The following is a 16,393-nucleotide window of genomic DNA, read 5'->3' as shown; positions in this document are numbered from 1 at the left end:
AACTTTAAGGAAGATCAGATCCAGTTCCAAACTGGAACTTTGTATCTTGTCTGCATCTTGAAATATGGCATAGATTAATTCCATGTCTCTCTTCACTTTACTAATTCTAGCTTGTGGAAAACAGCTGATAACCCAGCAGATCAATGGAAAGATTGTAGGTGGAAGTGATGCCAAAGAAGGAGCTTGGCCTTGGGTAGTCTCACTGTTTTTTAAGGATAGGCCTACATGTGGAGCTTCCCTCCTCAGTGATGAATGGCTGGTCTCAGCAGCACACTGTGTATATGGGTAATGTTTACTTTCTCCTTAAGTTAACACATTGACCTTCCCAAAAGATACATATAGCCTGATGGAAGATGCTTGACTTAAAAGCTGGGTTAACAGAATGGCCCTGACCTGTCGATCAAGTATGCATGGGGTGACTCTGGTAGCCACCTGTCCACATTGCAATAAAAGACGGATGGCTGACTCTGGTCAGCTGAATCAGTATCACGAGGCTCAGGCTGTGGGGCTATAAAATTGCAGTGTAGGCATCCAGCCATGTACTTGAATATGACTTTGAGACCCCACAAGGAGAGTAGGTCTCAAAGCCCAGGCTACAGCCTGAGCCTGAAAAGCTACACTGAAATTTTTCAACCCCTAACCTGAGCCTCTGAGACTTGCCATCACAGGTTTCTTATTGCAGTGCAGACATAATCACAGAGTCCCATTGAAGTCAGTGGGGAACCATATATTCTCAGGGATCTCTCTGTATGGATGCCATGAACAGAAGTAAATGTAGTGGCCTTCAGTGGCAGCAACTGGACTCATTGACTCAGGGGATACCTGCCAGTTCTATATTCCTATGTTCTGATGGATCTGACTGCACAATCAGGGCTGACATTTCTGCTTTAAATAATATTCAGTTATTTTGCCTCAGTAAAAGGACTTTTTCACATTAGAATAGTGTTGTGTTGCCAAATTAATTGTGTATTTTCAATGTTAAAAAAGAAATGTTTAGTGATCCAAAGGCCCATCAGATAAATGATTCAGATTAGGTATTTGAAAACTCACTAACAAAACTGTGTTCAAATGGAGAATAGACAGAGACAATATAAATTATGAGGAACATGTATGCAACTTGAGGAGGTTCTGTAGGATTTTTTGAACATCTAATTTCTCTCTTTCTCTCTCTTTCTCTCTGTCCCCCCAATGAATAATATTGTGGTGACAACTCATGTAAAGTAGAGATCTGGTTTTATATTAATGACATTACCACTGAAGTCAGACTAGGGAAAGCCTGAAATTAGTGATCAGAACAGTTAAAAAACCCACTCGTCATTTAATTATTACATTCTGAATTATTCATTCACCTAATAAGAGATGGACTCCAGCTCAGAGTTCTTAGAGTTCTTTGTAGTCCCTCATTTCAGTGACTTCAGTAAGGAATGTATATAAATCAAGAGACACTTTCTGGAAAATGGAAGGGTGTATACATGAAATATATGATACCTCACCGAGCATATGCACTTCATTTGTAATTAATTCGGTGTCTTCATTACTCACTCAGAGCTTTGCCAATGGTGTGAGAGTAAAGAATGACATCATATCACATAAAAGTAAATTTCGTGTCGCCTCTGTAATTATGACTCTCTGCTATACACTATGAGAGATTGATGAAGATTTACACTACTCTGCGCAATCGGAATAAATCTCAATTTGTCTGAATAGACATGTAAATCAATTCAAATAGTCTCTATGGTGCACTACACATAATGTGAGAAGATGAGATATATTTTCCAGTATTTCCTACAATATGTTACTGTTATGTCTACGGTTAAAGTGCTGTAGAGGTGACCAAGAATAGGAAAATAGCATTTAAAAATCATGGAGGAGCTATCACTATTGTAAGTAAATAAGTAAAAGCCATTTATTTATATCTGAATATTGGTGACATGGCAGTTTTCTCTGTCCACTGCTATCTATGAGGACTTGGCAGGTTACCTCCCAATAATCTGCTCTACACCCTCTATCCATCCCCTCAAAGTTCATACCTTAGTACAATGACTAGCCATCATCCCCTACCATGATAACTCAAAGTTACTTCCATCTCTGTGTCTGATGTGACCAAAGTAAGTAGTTTGTGTCTGTTGATTACTATTACAGAGGCTGCTCCTTTCCAGCACTATTATAACATAAACATTCCTCATCTTTGCCATTCAGGAAGTATGTAAGATTCTTTGCCAGCACATTTCAAAGGTTTCAGTTTTCTTCTTGTCATCCAGCATTAATTTCCTATAATTCACATCCCTGGGTTGCTATTGAGAAAATTAAGCTTTTCACCAGGTGAAATACTGAACATTTTAAGATTCTATTTTTCCAAACTTTTGTTGTGGGGAGGGTCTCGAGGAGCAAATCATTCTTAAATTTTTACCCAAATTTTTTAGAACAGCCTGCATAATGTATAATCCCAGATAACTGAAAGCGTCCACTACCTCTACATCTTGAGCATTAATTAAGGTGTTTGCCTGCGTTAATTGTCAATATACATGAATTTCATTTCACCATATTCAGAGATAGTCTGTATATATCACAAAGGCTATGTCTACACTTCAAGGTTTTTGTGCAAAAAAAGGTGTTTTTGTACAAAAACCTGCAGAGCGTTCACACCTCAAATGAACATTTGCACAAGTAAATCAGCAGTTAAACAGCAGAAGAGAGGGCTTTTGCTGGAGTAGGTAAACCTCCTTTTATAAAGCATAACTCCCTTTTGCGCTACAGCTATTGCGCAAAAAGGCATGCGTGGATGCTCCAGAGGGGTTTCTTGCAGAAGAAAACCCTATGGCTGTGTCTAGACTGGCCAGTTTTTCCGGAAAATCAGCCGCTTTTCCGGAAAAACTTGCCAGCTGTCTACACTGGCCGCTTGAATTTCCGCAAAAGCACTGACTTCCTACTGTAAGAAATCAGTGCTTCTTGCAGAAATACTATTCTGCTCCCATTCAGGCAAAAGTCCCTTTTGCGCAAAAGGGCCAGTGTAGACAGCTCAGATTTGTTTTCCGCAAAAAAGCCCCAATCGCGAAAATGGCGATTAGAGCTTTTTTGTGGAAAAGCGCATCTAGATTGGCATGGATGCTTTTCTGCAAAAAGTGTTTTTGCAGAAAAGCATCCATGCCAATTTAGACGCTCTTTTCCACAAATGCTTTTAACAGAAAACTTTTCCGTTAAAAGTATTTCCAGAAAATCATGCCAGTCTAGATGCAGCCATAGTATGGGAAAAAGCACAAGTGCTCTGATGTCCATTCTGTGAATGGCAATCAGAGCTTTCTTGTGCAAGAGAGTGCATACAGTGTGAATGCTCTCTTGCACAAAAGCGCATTGCATTTGCAATGTGCTTTGAGGTGTGGATGTGCTCTTGTGCAAGAAGTTTTTGCGCAAAAACTCTTGTGCAAAAGGCTTCTTGTGCAAGAAGCATGTAGTGTAGATGTAGCCTAACTGTTTTTACAGACATCAATGTTTGTTGCATTCCAATCACTGTAGAGAACTGCAAGAAATTTGGGTGCTCAGCTTCAATCAGGCACTTAAGTATTTATACTGTTTGTAAATCAATTCATTCAGTGGACACTTTGATGGTTCAAAACAACATCAGCTACAAAGCAGGTCTCTAACTAAACTCCATCCAGTACAGCTCTGCAATCAATATGTATTCTAGAGGAAAGAACCTGACGTATTTTTTCTCTTAAATGCTGTGTTTCTGTTTCATTCCAATTTTCTAGATTTTTTTTTCAGGTGTAGGTAAAAAGAATTAAAAATGTCTAATGGTATGTCTGCAATCAAGAGGTGTGATTGCAGCATGTCTAGACATACCTGAACTACCTTTGATCTAGGTAGCTTGAGTAACAATAGCAAATGAAGTTGTGGTAAAATGACCTAGTTTTGTCTAGGGATGTAAAAATCGCCTAGAATAGTTAACCAGTTGAGTGATTTGTTTAACCAGTTAACCACAGGCTGCAGGTGGGGGACTGCTCCAGCTTGACCACAGTTTGCTACAGCTCCACTGTGCTGCAGCTGTGGGTGGCGGGGGCTGCTCTTACCCCACTGGCTATTTTAACATCCCTAGTTTTGTCCATCCGCAAACTCTGGTGCATGTTTAAAAAGTTACTGCCGACAGTGATTTCACTGCTATTGTAACTGGAGCTACCTTTGAACTAGCTAAATTAAAGATAGGGTATGTCTACATGTGCTGCAATTACAACTCCCAGTTGCAATGTAGACATATAGTCTATCCATCTCCAAGGTATTCCATGCTCATAATTTTCTTTCTGGGGAGTGATTATTAATCATGTGGGGATTTTTAATTTCACATGTTTAAAGGGTCATAATAATGAATGCTTCTTCCCTAACTTTGCTATTGTGCATGCTAATCTGTATAAATCTATAATTTGGTTAATACCAAAAAATAACTGATAGTTCTGTAATAGGAAACCTTAGGCCAGAAGTGCTTGTCAGAAAACCCTAAGCACTTTCAAATGACAATATGCTACACCAGATAATCTGAAAAAAATATATCGTGTGTGTGTGTGTGCGTGTGCATGTGTGACAGAGAGAAAGGAGAGAGAGTGTATATACACACACTTGAGGGTATTAACAATTAATATAAATTATACATGGAAAATTGTTTAAATCCTTCATTTGATCATAAATAATTGTGAATATTTATTGCAATCTCTAGGAGGAATTTAATACCATCTCAGTGGAAAGCAGTGCTTGGCTTGCACACCACTTTGAATCTGACTTATCCTCAGACAGTAATTCAAAAGATCGACCAAATCGTCATAAATCCCCATTATAACAAGCGTACAAAAAATAATGACATTGCTATGATGCATCTTCAGTTCAAAGTCAATTATACAGGTAGGACTGTAGGTCTTCCCTTACACACTTATTTACTCTGTATAAATTAATTTGAGCTAGCTCCAAGTGTACAAGTCAGCCTGATTTTACTCAGTAATGAATGGTTTATGAGCTACTTAGACTTATCCTTATAAAGTTGATATAATTTTGGAAAACCAATCATTGTGGACTTAGTCCTGCATTTGTTGGGAATTTTGACTAAGCAAGGAATACAAGGGTTAGATCAATGTGCATTTTGGTAACCGACATCTCAAAAATCAGAATATTAGAAATAAATTAAAATGAATTATTTATCTTTCACAGATTACATACAGCCTATTTGCTTACCTGAAGCAAGTCAACAGTTTTTGCCAGGAATTAATTGCTTTATTGCTGGCTGGGGTAGAACTGTGTACCAAGGTAAGTCATCACACTTTAAATTACCACACCAAATAATAAGGAAAGCTCTTCGATGTCAGAGATCAAAGATATTTTATTTATTTATTTATTTATTTACTTACTTACTCTACCTTTTAAAGACTTCAAGTGAAGGGAAATCTACCACATTGCTTGGAAAATCGTCTCACTGGCTAATTTCCCTCATAGTTAACAATGTTTTATTTTCAGTTTGATTTTTGTATTTGTTTCTAATTCTGTGCACACAATAGAAGTCACTATGCATTGCCTGTGCATATTTGTGGATTGAATTTGTCTGAAATACATACCTCTTAAATAGCATCTTTCCTCAGTATTTCTCAAAATACGTTACAAAAGATGTTTTATTATAAGCACTTTACAAGTAAGGAAACTGAGTCACAGAGTGGTGACATGACTTGCCCAATATCCCCCCTCAGGCAAAGTCACAATTAGAACTAAAGTATCTTGAGCCCTAGACCAGTGCTCTCTTCTGCTGTAACGTAAAAGATTTGATTGAACTCTAACAGATCATCGTCTATTGAGACTGACTTTTGGTCCATTGACTATAATGGAGTGTACTTCTTATGGGGAAAAAAGACTTGTTTCTGTAGATTTAAGGCTGAAATTCTCTCTTTCATCTTGCTTAAGCAACTGAGCAAAAGCAGGGGGCAGCAGCCAGGTGTACTGGGAAGCAACTTGCTTTTCTTCTAGTTCCCCTGACGATAAGGGAGCGAGGAGAAAGCACTTAGATTCTGTGATTTACACCTCTGTCCCCTCCCTTCACCAAACAAGTATGAGAGGCGTGCACAGAATCTAAGTACAGTACTTGTCTTCTAAGAGCCCAGTAAGCAGTGGAAGTGTTGGTAATGCTGCTAGACAATATTGACATCTCATAATTCAGCAAATTCTCTGGTTCAGCACTAGTCTAGTCCTCAGGGTGCCTGACTAGAGAGACTCAACCTGTCTTGGTAAGGATGCATACAGAGGAAAGAATACAGCTTGACTGTTAGAGACTAGACTAAATTTCCAGAGCTGAGCGTTTACATTTTCATTTGTAAATCAAGCATATTGATCTAGTGTCACAGAGCAATAAACATGGAACATCTCTACCAGTTTTGTGGAGCTACTTTCAGAGTACAATGGCACTTTAAAGCTTCGCTTAATAATTAATAGCTTAAATTACTGGAAGAAGTTAAATTGGCCAACTGAAAATCATAAAGTCTGCTCAACGAAAGTCAAAGCCACATTCTTAATTAGTCCATGGATCCACACATAATAATATATACTTATGGACTTTGTTAAGTTATTTGAAAAACAAAATTTAGCAAAGATCCCTGTTATAAAAGCTCAGGATGTCATTTGCTACTTTTTACTCCAGAGTAATTCCAGTGACTGAGGAGGAAGGGCCTACCCTGGGACTCAGGAGACCTTTATTCAAATGCTAGCTCCACCATATTTCTCTTGGAGGCAGATCACATAATATACCCTTTGCCTCAGCTCCCCATCTATAAAATAGAGGTCATATTTCTTTACCTCGCTGAGGATATAATCCATTAAAGACAGTGAGCCAGGGCAATATAAGTACATCGATATAGTTTAGTGTGGTCCTGCTGGTACAAACTGAAGTAATGAAGTGGCAGCCCAGGACCTCAATAGTGCCCTGTAATAAGACTGAAATTTCAGAATCACTAGAGGAATAATGGCTGTTGTTTACACTGTGCATTTTGATCACATTGGTTGTGTATACTCTGTGTTTTGATAAGGTTCCACTGCAAACATACTGCAAGAAGCAGAGGTCCCTCTTATAACAAATGAGAAATGTCAACAACAGCTGCCACAATATAATATTACAGAAAATATGATGTGTGCAGGCTATGATGAAGGAGGAGTAGATTCCTGTCAGGTAAGTACAAACAACCCATTTCTGTTGTTCATACTATAGTCCTTCTACCTCAATAACTTTTGAAGGAGGGCCACTCTTAGAATTTGGTAAGTAGTCAGGGATGCACTCTTCTATACTATTAATGGAGGAGGTGCAGGATCTGGAATGGGGGTTGGGTGCAGAAGGGAGCTAGAGGTGAGGGACTGGGCTGCAAGAGGTGGTGTGGAATCTGGGAGGGAGTTTGGATGAAGGAGATGGTTGTGACCTAGGGCAAGTTTTTGGGGTACAGGAGGGAGTATGGGTGCAGGAGAGGATTCTGACCTGGGGAGGGTTCAGGACAGGGTTCAGAGGGTTTTGAGTTGTGACCTGGGGGAAGCAGTTGGTGGGAAGGAAGATGATGAGATGCCAAGTGTAGGTTCTGTCTGGGAGGTGCTTGCTACATACAGTAAGCACCTCCTGGCCAACAGCCCAGTGGAACCTTCAGACAGGTTCCCTACCTGCTGAGCCCTCACCTGCCGCTCAAAGCAGCTGCCTGCAGAATCCATATATATCTTTGTGCCATGCACCTCATGGATGGGAGGAGCTACACATGCTGCCCCCGCCTCAGTACAATTCTTGCAAGCATCATTACTGGTCAATGAGAGCCATGAATATTGTGCTGGGTGTGGGGGCATCCCATGGAACCTGCCCCCATGGCGCATTCAGTGCATAGGTGCATATGGCCCCAGCAGTTGACCACGTTGAGGAGCATGTGGGGCCACAGCAGGCAGGAAGTCTACCTGAGGGTACCACTGGGCCACAGAACATTGGCAGCCCAAGGTAGTGTGGAATGTCAGATCTGAAAGTTTGGCAGGCCAGATCTGGTTCACAAGCATATTTTGCCCTCCCCTTTTCTAATTACGGAACAGCTCATAATTGGTCCTCTGATCATTAAAAACTAGCCACGCATAGAATATAATTTTTACTCAGAGACTTATATATTGCATACAGTAGCAGGATATATGCTTTAAAGATTACAAGCTATTTTGTACTTCAGAGAGAGGGTGTTAGTAAATTCAGTCTATTTTGGTCAATTTCACAGTTTTAGGATTTTAAAAATTGTAAATTTCATTATTTCAGCTATTTAAATCTGAAATTTTAGGGTATTATAATTGTAGGGATTCTGACTCAAAAAGCAACTGTGGGGAGTTGCAATGTTATTACGGCTTCCTTTACTTCTGCGGCACTCGTGGTGCTGCCTTCAGAGCTAGGCAACTAGGATATGTCTACACTGCAAAGTTAATTTGAAATAATGACTGTTATTATTCGAATTAACAGCCATTATTTCAAATTAACTTTAATAGTGTCTATACATGCATACCGCTATTTCTAAATTAATTCGAAATAGCGGAGTCCTTAATTCAAATTTGGTAAACCTCATTCTACGAGGCGTAATGCCAAATTCGAAATAGTTATTTTGAATTAAGTGCTGTGTAGACACTCAGTTCAAAATAGGGGGCCTCCAGCCCCTCCCAGGGAGCCCTGGTGGCCACTCTGGGCACAACCAGGAAAACTTACTCTCCTCTCCCCCAACCCTGGAGACATTAAAGGGGTAGACCCTGGCCACAGTGTCTGTGCCAGCTCCAAGCCTGCCAGCCCAGAGCCAGCAGTGGCCACCAGGGTCCCTGACCCAGTGGCCCCAAAACATGAGCCAGCAAGCCACTAGTAGCCAGCCCTTCACCACTCCCCAGGAGCAGTCTGCCAGCTCCCAGGAGCCTGAAAGGGGCTGGAGAAGGCGGGCGCCTTCCTGGTACAGGTTGGAGATCATGGACCTTATTCAGGTTTGGGAGGGATCCATGATCCCCACACTAGATGGAGGAATGTGGCCATCTATGGTAGGATTGTTGCCAGTCTGGCCACCATAGGCCACATGAGAACCCAGGAGCAGGTTCACATGAAAATCAAGTTGGTCTGGCGAGATCCCCAACAATGGGCCCTGAGCTTCCCTTCCCTCTTCTTCCCCTTGCTTCCCCCTTCCAGCTTCCTCCTCCTAAGTTTTCCCCTCCCCTCTCATACCCTCTCTCTTCCCCTCTCCCACCTCCTTTTCCCAGTGTCCCCAGAGGTTTATCCCCCCCCCCACCAGTTTTGTCCAATAAACCCAGTTTCTATTTTTGAACATACGTGTCTTGTTTGACATCAGGAAGGGGGGTTAGGGTGGGATAAGTGGAAGGACGTGAGGGAGGAATGGGACACGAGACCCTGGTGTGGAGGTCCGGGGTGGCTCTGAGGGCTCCTTGGGGTGGACGCTCTCCCGCAAGGCCTCCTGAATCCTGACAGCCCCCCGATGGATCCCCGGATGGCAGCCTGCAGCAAATGCAGCTGGGCTGATGGCAATGACACCACAAGATGCACCGGCATGCCCAGGGGCAGCTCTGGCTCCATGTGGCTGAGTGCTGTGGTATCCTGAGTGTGGGCACTCAGGGCACTCCAAGACAGGACTGCTTTGCTGTCCCTCATCAAGGTAGACAAGCAAGCGGGTAACTCTGAGAACTGTCTGTCTGGGGTGAGGGTAGGGTCCCTTTAAGCACGGAGCTCAGTTAGCCTCAGGCAGCAGCCCCACACACTAAGTTCTGGCCAGCCTTAACTTCAGTTCAGGGTCCACTCAGTGTGGACGCACTGTTTTGAAATAGCAAAACGCTATTTTGAAATAGTTTTTGTTTATAGATGCGTTATTTCAAATTAGCTTAATTCAAATTAACTATTTTGAATTAAGTTAACTCAAATTAATGCGATAGTATAGATCTACCTCTAGAGAGCAGTGACTGCTGGTCAGAAGGCCAGCTCTGAAGGTAAAGCCACCACGAGCAGCAATGCAGAAGGGTGATATGATATCGTATTGCCACTCTTACTTCTGCACTGTTGCCGGCAGAGCTGGGCCATCAGTCGGCAGCCACCACTCTCTGGATGCTCTGAAGGCAGCAGCATAGAGGTAAGGGTAATGTGATTTTATTGCCAACCTTACTTCTGTGCTTCTGCCTTCAGAGTTTGGTGCCCTGCTAACAACTGTCACCCTCCAGCTGCCTGGCTCTGAAATCAGTGCTGAAGTAAGGGTGGCAATAGCACAACACCCTTAAAATAACCCCCAGCAACTCCCTTTTGGAATAGGAACCTCATTTTGAGAAACGCTGGGCTTGCTGTAAAATCTGTATAATATAGGGTAAAAACATACAAAAGACTAGATTTCACAGTGGGAGGCTAGATTCCATGCTCTGTGATGCATTTTTCATGGCTGTGAATTTGATAGGGACCTACTAATAGTCTTTAAGGTTAGAAGGGACATGCCTGACATTAAAAAAATGCTAGAGGGTGATATAGGGTGTTAGAAGTACCGTATATTGAACTTCACACCATTTCTGCTGAGTGTCCTCCTTAGGAGGATGACATTTTTTGAGGTGAAAATGTGAGATGCTGAGGCTTAAATCCCAAGATGATACAAGTCCAATAAATACTGCAGATAGATAGATGGAGAGCTGTAAAAAGGACATTACCTTCAAACATTTATTACTTTATAAATCCTCAAGAAATGAAAGGTCCAACTACTTGGATGGATAGCCCTTCTTTGGGACAAGATAACAGGGTTGATTTCTTATGATCTTCTTTCCCTTGAGCAGCATAGCGTCCTAAGAAGCCATTGTCCACCCCAGCCTTCAGTGTGCTCCCTCTTTGCAGGGAGGCAGGCAGTACTGAATGCTTCTTAGTTCTGCTTCTGTCAGCATGAACTCTGGTTTTGCTGACTGTTTTAATCATGTTCTTATGGCAGCATGCTATATAATGTGGTTCTCACTGGATCTATGCTTGGCGCTTCTGGCTTGTGTCCTATAACTGCAATATACTGAATGAAATTGTCTTTATGGAGTTTCAGCAGACTCCCAGATGAAAGGGGGACATAATAGATTGGCTTCATTCCCTTCTCCTTCGTGTTATGGAGCTTTCCCTACCTGTGCTTACAGGGGCAGTCCATGACTATAGGCCGACTCGGCCGTCGCCTAGGGCGCCGCCTTCAACAGTGCCCGATGATGACGTCACGGGGCACCCAATGATGACGTCACCCCATTGACGGCCGTGCAGGCAGGGGCGCCAATTGCGCGTTCCACCTAGGGCACTAGCTGCCGCAGCCCGCCTTGAGCCGCTCGTGTTTCTAACCCCTATGTTGCACCTAAGAGGGGAAAAGCAAGGAGGCATGAACATGTTTAGAGTGAGACAGATCAGCGTATAATCAATGACTAAAGAAACAAGAATTAGGAAGGATATAGCAAGCACAGACAGCCTGCAGGTTGTTGATACAGTGAGACAGTTTCTGCAGCTGTTCTGCAGCCTTTGAAGGAAGATTTTATTCCCTCAGACCCAGCAGAAGTCTCCTGTGCAAAGCCCATGTCATAAGGATTTGTCCAGAGTAAGAGGGTACAACCTACAGTTGATAAGTAAATCAGTTAGTGCAAAGGATTCTACTATGCTCCTGATTGATACAGCTCATGACTGACAGGTGTCTAAGAGCTTCAGATCCTATGTTATGTTCATAAAAAATCCAGAGTATTCTCCTTTGAATATTTATCCATGTGGTACTCTTTCTGGGTATATCAAAAACATTTGCACCAGAAGTGGAATCCAGTCAGGCAAAACATCTTGAAGTTCCAAAGTTACTTCAAAATAGAGAGGAGATGTTTTTTAACTCTTGAATTTCAATATTGCAGGGAGATTCAGGAGGAGCCCTAATGATTCAAGACAACAGCAGGTGGCTTTTGGCAGGTGTGACATCCTTTGGCTATCAGTGTGCACTGCCCCAGCGTCCTGGAGTGTATGCTCGAGTCACACAATTTGTGGACTGGATAAAACAATTCATACATTAGCTTAATTTTTAAAAAATCTAACAAAATGAATGTGAAGACAAATATTAAGCAAGATTATAATATACCACATAACATTCAAAGCCATTGGTGAGAGAAACTGAATAAAATCCTATCATTCCATATGAGGTTAAGAATAATCAAACTTTTGGAAGGAAAACATTACATATCAAAAAACTACCATGTCAGAAAGCATCATTTCAAAACATCATCTGTGTCTTTTGCCATTGGTTCTTACCACTTTACATTGACTGCAGTAAGAAATATCGTTTTACTATTTGTCCACCTTAAAAACATATTATTTTTAAAATACCCATGTCCAGTACATTATGGAAACCTCCACTAAGGTTTAGAGTAAAATATATGACTTGTGAAGGACACACTCTTTATTGAATATATAAAATATTCATCCCAGCCAAACATTTAAACTTTTTTCCAGTATTTTTACGTGCGTTCCCATTTCAATCCATGGGGAATTTTGTTTAATAATCCCCAAGATCAAAATGTAGGTTGAAGGATACATAGGCTGTACCTGAACTGTTTAATCTGAAGCCATGAGAGCTCTTCTGTTTTATCTATTACAAACAGTTCTGGAATAGGTTTTTATACATGGAGATAGTGTGCAAATCAATCTGACTGCTTTATAATGGATAAACTAAACTGGGGCCAAATTCTCCCACTGGTGCTACTGTTTTGGAATTAATAAAGTTATACCAGGGATGAACATGGTACCTTTTTTCTTATTATTTCTGGCAAACAGATACGCACTTGTGCACACAAAAACCAAATGCTTCTGTTATTAACAGCAATGCTCTTAAAAGCATCCAGCAATAAGCTTCCTCAGCTAATTTTGCAAGGAAAATAAACATGCCACTCAAGTCGCTGCTTTAATAGTACATCAGTCATCAGTACAAGGGACTTTTAAAGAATGTTTTGGATTGTTTTGTTTTAACACTTAGGGCTAATCATCCACTAAAGGAATTCAATTGTATAAAATTTGAAATTGACTGCTTTAATTTCTTAGAGTCTTCTCCAGATAAGACTTTCTCTAGAGATAAATAACTATGTACTCACAATTTACGTATGTTTGTATCTAAAGATGTAATCATTCTACTATAATATTACATGTTCTATTTTTTTCTATTAGAGCCTACTATAGAACAATTAAAATCTAATTAATTCCACGGTGTTATATAAAAGTCCAAAAAGAATGGTAATTATTTATAAAGAAACATGTGTTATCTATTGCCTAGCTGTTTTCCATCACTGAGAACAACTATTAACAAGGGCAATAAAATTTTCACAAAAAGAGTCTTATAGAATTCACCTTGCCATCCCTCTCCACGCTCCTTGCTCTTAATATGCTGTACTGCTAAGCCTTACTCAGTCTGATTTTACACTATATCTGGAATCTTGCAAGACAGTGCACCAGTTCTGTGTTGACCCATCATTTAGGCCAGAGTAAAGTGTTGCCATTCTTATTTGACTCTAGCAGCCCACAAAAGGGAGGTGTGAGAGGTATGGGTGCTCCTATGAAAAGGGCCTTGGCCTGGTTTGTAATGTCTTGCTATACAAGAGAGATCAGGTAGATCCTCCCCCTCTTCTATGCACAAAATGGTTGTCAGACCTGATGCTATAATTACAGATAAGCAATGCACAGCAGTAAGATTAGAACAGTATACCTCATCTAACAGCTGACTCACGGATTTCAACCCTGGTTGAAGTTTCAAATTCCTTTTCAAAGACAGTCTCAAACCAAGGGCCTGGCAGTAATCTAGCTTTGAGATTACAAAACCATGACAAGCCGTGGCCATGATATGAAAAGTATCAGAGTCATAGCCATGTTAGTCTGTACCTTAGGGCAAGTCTATACTACACGTGTATTTTGGAATAAACAATTTCAGAATAAAAACTCTGAAATACCTCATTTCGAAATAGCACGTCTACACTACAAATGCCCATCGAAATAGTGCGGAACTATTTTGAAATAGAGCATCTACACTGATTGGAGCCTGAATCTCATTAATACCCCTGGAAACACTTCAGGCAGGGCTTCAGGACAGCAGTCACCTCCTGGAGCTGCTACCTGAGTCTATCTGAGTCTCATGCTTAAGGTGACCTCCTTGTACAGCTGTGTCTCAGGCTCTTTACTTTTGCCTACCTCCTTGAGGGACAGCAAACTTTTCTCATTTTGTGTCTGGTTGCCCTTGTGGATGCCACAACACTCTAGTCATGGAGCCAGGCCTGCTGCAAAGCAGTCACCAGCTCTTGGACCTGCTGCCACACCTCCTGCTGCAGTTACTGCCGGGCAGCCCTCATTTCTCTTGAGAAACAGGACATGCAGCTCACTGTGAGGCACCTCCTCACCTCTCTCCACATGCAGCGCAGCCCCTCCCTCCTGCTGCGCACCGTGCACTGCCGCTTCTGGCAACAGGACACCAGTTCTGATTGGTGGGACCACATTGTCATGGAGTGGTGGGACAAAAAGTTGTGGCTCCAGAATTCTGCACGTGGAAGGACACCTTCCTGGAGCTGTGTGAATGGCTCACCTCTGCCCTCTGGCAACAGGACACCCACATGCTACCAACCATTGCCCACCAGAAGCTGGTTGCCATTGCTATTTAGAAGCTTTTCATGCTGGACAGCTACCATTCTGTTGGGAACTAGTTTGGCATGGGGAGATCAACTGTTGGGGCCATGGTCATGCAGGTATGATGCTCCCTGACAAGTTTTTCAGTCCCACTTTCACAAAGCCCTGCTGAGGGAAGGGGTAAGTTGTGGTTGGGCTCAGGAAACTCCTGAGGGTCCTGGAAACCTGTGATTCCCTGTTTATCTCCTACAGGTTGAGAGGGCCATCAACACCATCCCGCTGTGCAGGGTCATCATACTGGGAAACATGGACCCTATTGTCACTGGCTTTGCCACCGTGGGCTTCCCCAACTGTGGGGTGTGCCATCACCCATTCTGTCCCCCAACCACTGGGCATAGGATTATATCAACCGGAAGGGGTACTTTTCCATGGTCCTGCAGGCCCTAATGGACCATGGAGGCCAGTTCACCAACATTAATGTCTGGTGGTCAGGGAACATATACGATGCAGAGGCTGAGCAGTTGGCCTGGGTCTTGGAACAGACACAGACGGCTGCCATCCAACAGGCTCATCAGGAAGCTGTGCACATCTGGGACACCCTGAGAGACAGTTTCAGATAATGATACCTGTGACATTCTCCACTGGGCCTTCCCACAAGGGGACTCTGTACTGCCCCTCTGTGCCTTTTCTCACCCATCCTTCCCTTGTCCCCTCCGCCTGCCCTGAAGATACAATAAACAAGACTTTTTATTTTTGAACAATAAACTGTTTTTTTAATTGGGGTAAATATAACTGGGGAGGGACTGGGGAAAGAATCTGGAAGTGGAGAAGAGGGAGATAGAAGAGGGAGGAGGGTGGAGCAGGGGCTCAGGGATGGGGCTGGAACTAGCAGCTGTCTCGAGTGGTTCCACCACCTATTATGGCTTTCAGTGGGTGTGGGGGAGAGTTTGGGAGGAGAGACTGGTTGTATGAAGGTGGGAGCAGTGCCAGGATCTGGACCTGGGGCTGGAGCAGCAGCAGGAGTGGAATGCTGGCTGCTGAACCACTCAATAGTGGCCACCAGGTGGTCAACTGCAGTAGTGAAAGCCACGCACATGCTCTGGGCCTGCTACAAGAGCTCCTGCCAGGTGGCGGGATGTAGCTCCAAGTCTGTATCCAGTCTGCAGTCCTGCAACTTCAGATACCACTGCAGGGCACGTAGGCAGGCAATGTGCTCCCGCTGCAGGTCTTCTTTGGTTCACCAACACCTCTAAGTTTCGCAGTCTCAGGAGACTGACATGGGAGGTGTTGGACGCACCTCACTCATAGCTGGTCCAGTTGTGAAGAACAGAGAGAAGGATAGTCATCTCAGGAGGCAGGGTGCATGAAGGCTAGCCCTCATCCATGAGCCGACACTGGAAGGTCTCAGGGTCAGACAAAGGAGAAGTGCTTCAGGCAAGGCCATCTGTGACCTAGACAGTGGGCATGGCTATCCCAGAGGAGCCTTGCTACCACATGTTCCAGGACCAAGTTGGCATGGGAAGGTGCCAGCCAAGCCAGGAGCTTGTGGGTGGTGGTGGGGATGGTCTGGTTTATTTTTCCTCCATGATACACACATGCCATATCTAGCAGTGACAGAATCCCACAGGGAAAGGACTTCTATTCATGCCCACTGGAGGATGGAAGAGGGTGTTGGGGGAGGTGTATTTGAATGGCAGAGGCTGCTTGCCAGAGAAAATGCCACTGGGGTCCCCTCCACTTTCTTCCTCTCTCAGC

The 16,393-nt window shown here is 42.8% G+C and overlaps 1 protein-coding gene across 1 annotated transcript in view; it reads left to right on the top strand.

Moving 5' to 3' along the window:
• TMPRSS15 (transmembrane serine protease 15) overlaps positions 1 to 13,191 on the top strand; it is a 92,873-nt gene extending 79,682 nt beyond the window's left edge. The window contains exons 21-25 of the mRNA XM_006128840.4: positions 111 to 285; positions 4,706 to 4,887; positions 5,191 to 5,286; positions 7,047 to 7,186; positions 11,896 to 13,191. Of these exons, the coding sequence (XP_006128902.3) occupies positions 111 to 285; positions 4,706 to 4,887; positions 5,191 to 5,286; positions 7,047 to 7,186; positions 11,896 to 12,051 (749 nt within the window). The 3' untranslated portion in view covers positions 12,052 to 13,191. The remainder of the gene's footprint in view (positions 1 to 110; positions 286 to 4,705; positions 4,888 to 5,190; positions 5,287 to 7,046; positions 7,187 to 11,895) is intronic.
• The last annotated feature ends 3,202 nt before the right edge of the window (positions 13,192 to 16,393 follow it).

The sequence above is a fragment of the Pelodiscus sinensis genome, chromosome 1, assembly GCF_052426305.1.
Source record: "Pelodiscus sinensis isolate ZL-2025 chromosome 1, ASM5242630v1, whole genome shotgun sequence".
Classification (NCBI taxonomy): Eukaryota; Metazoa; Chordata; order Testudines; family Trionychidae; genus Pelodiscus; species Pelodiscus sinensis.
The sequence above is the reverse complement of the archived record's forward strand: the minus strand, read 5'-3'. Positions and strand labels throughout refer to the sequence as shown.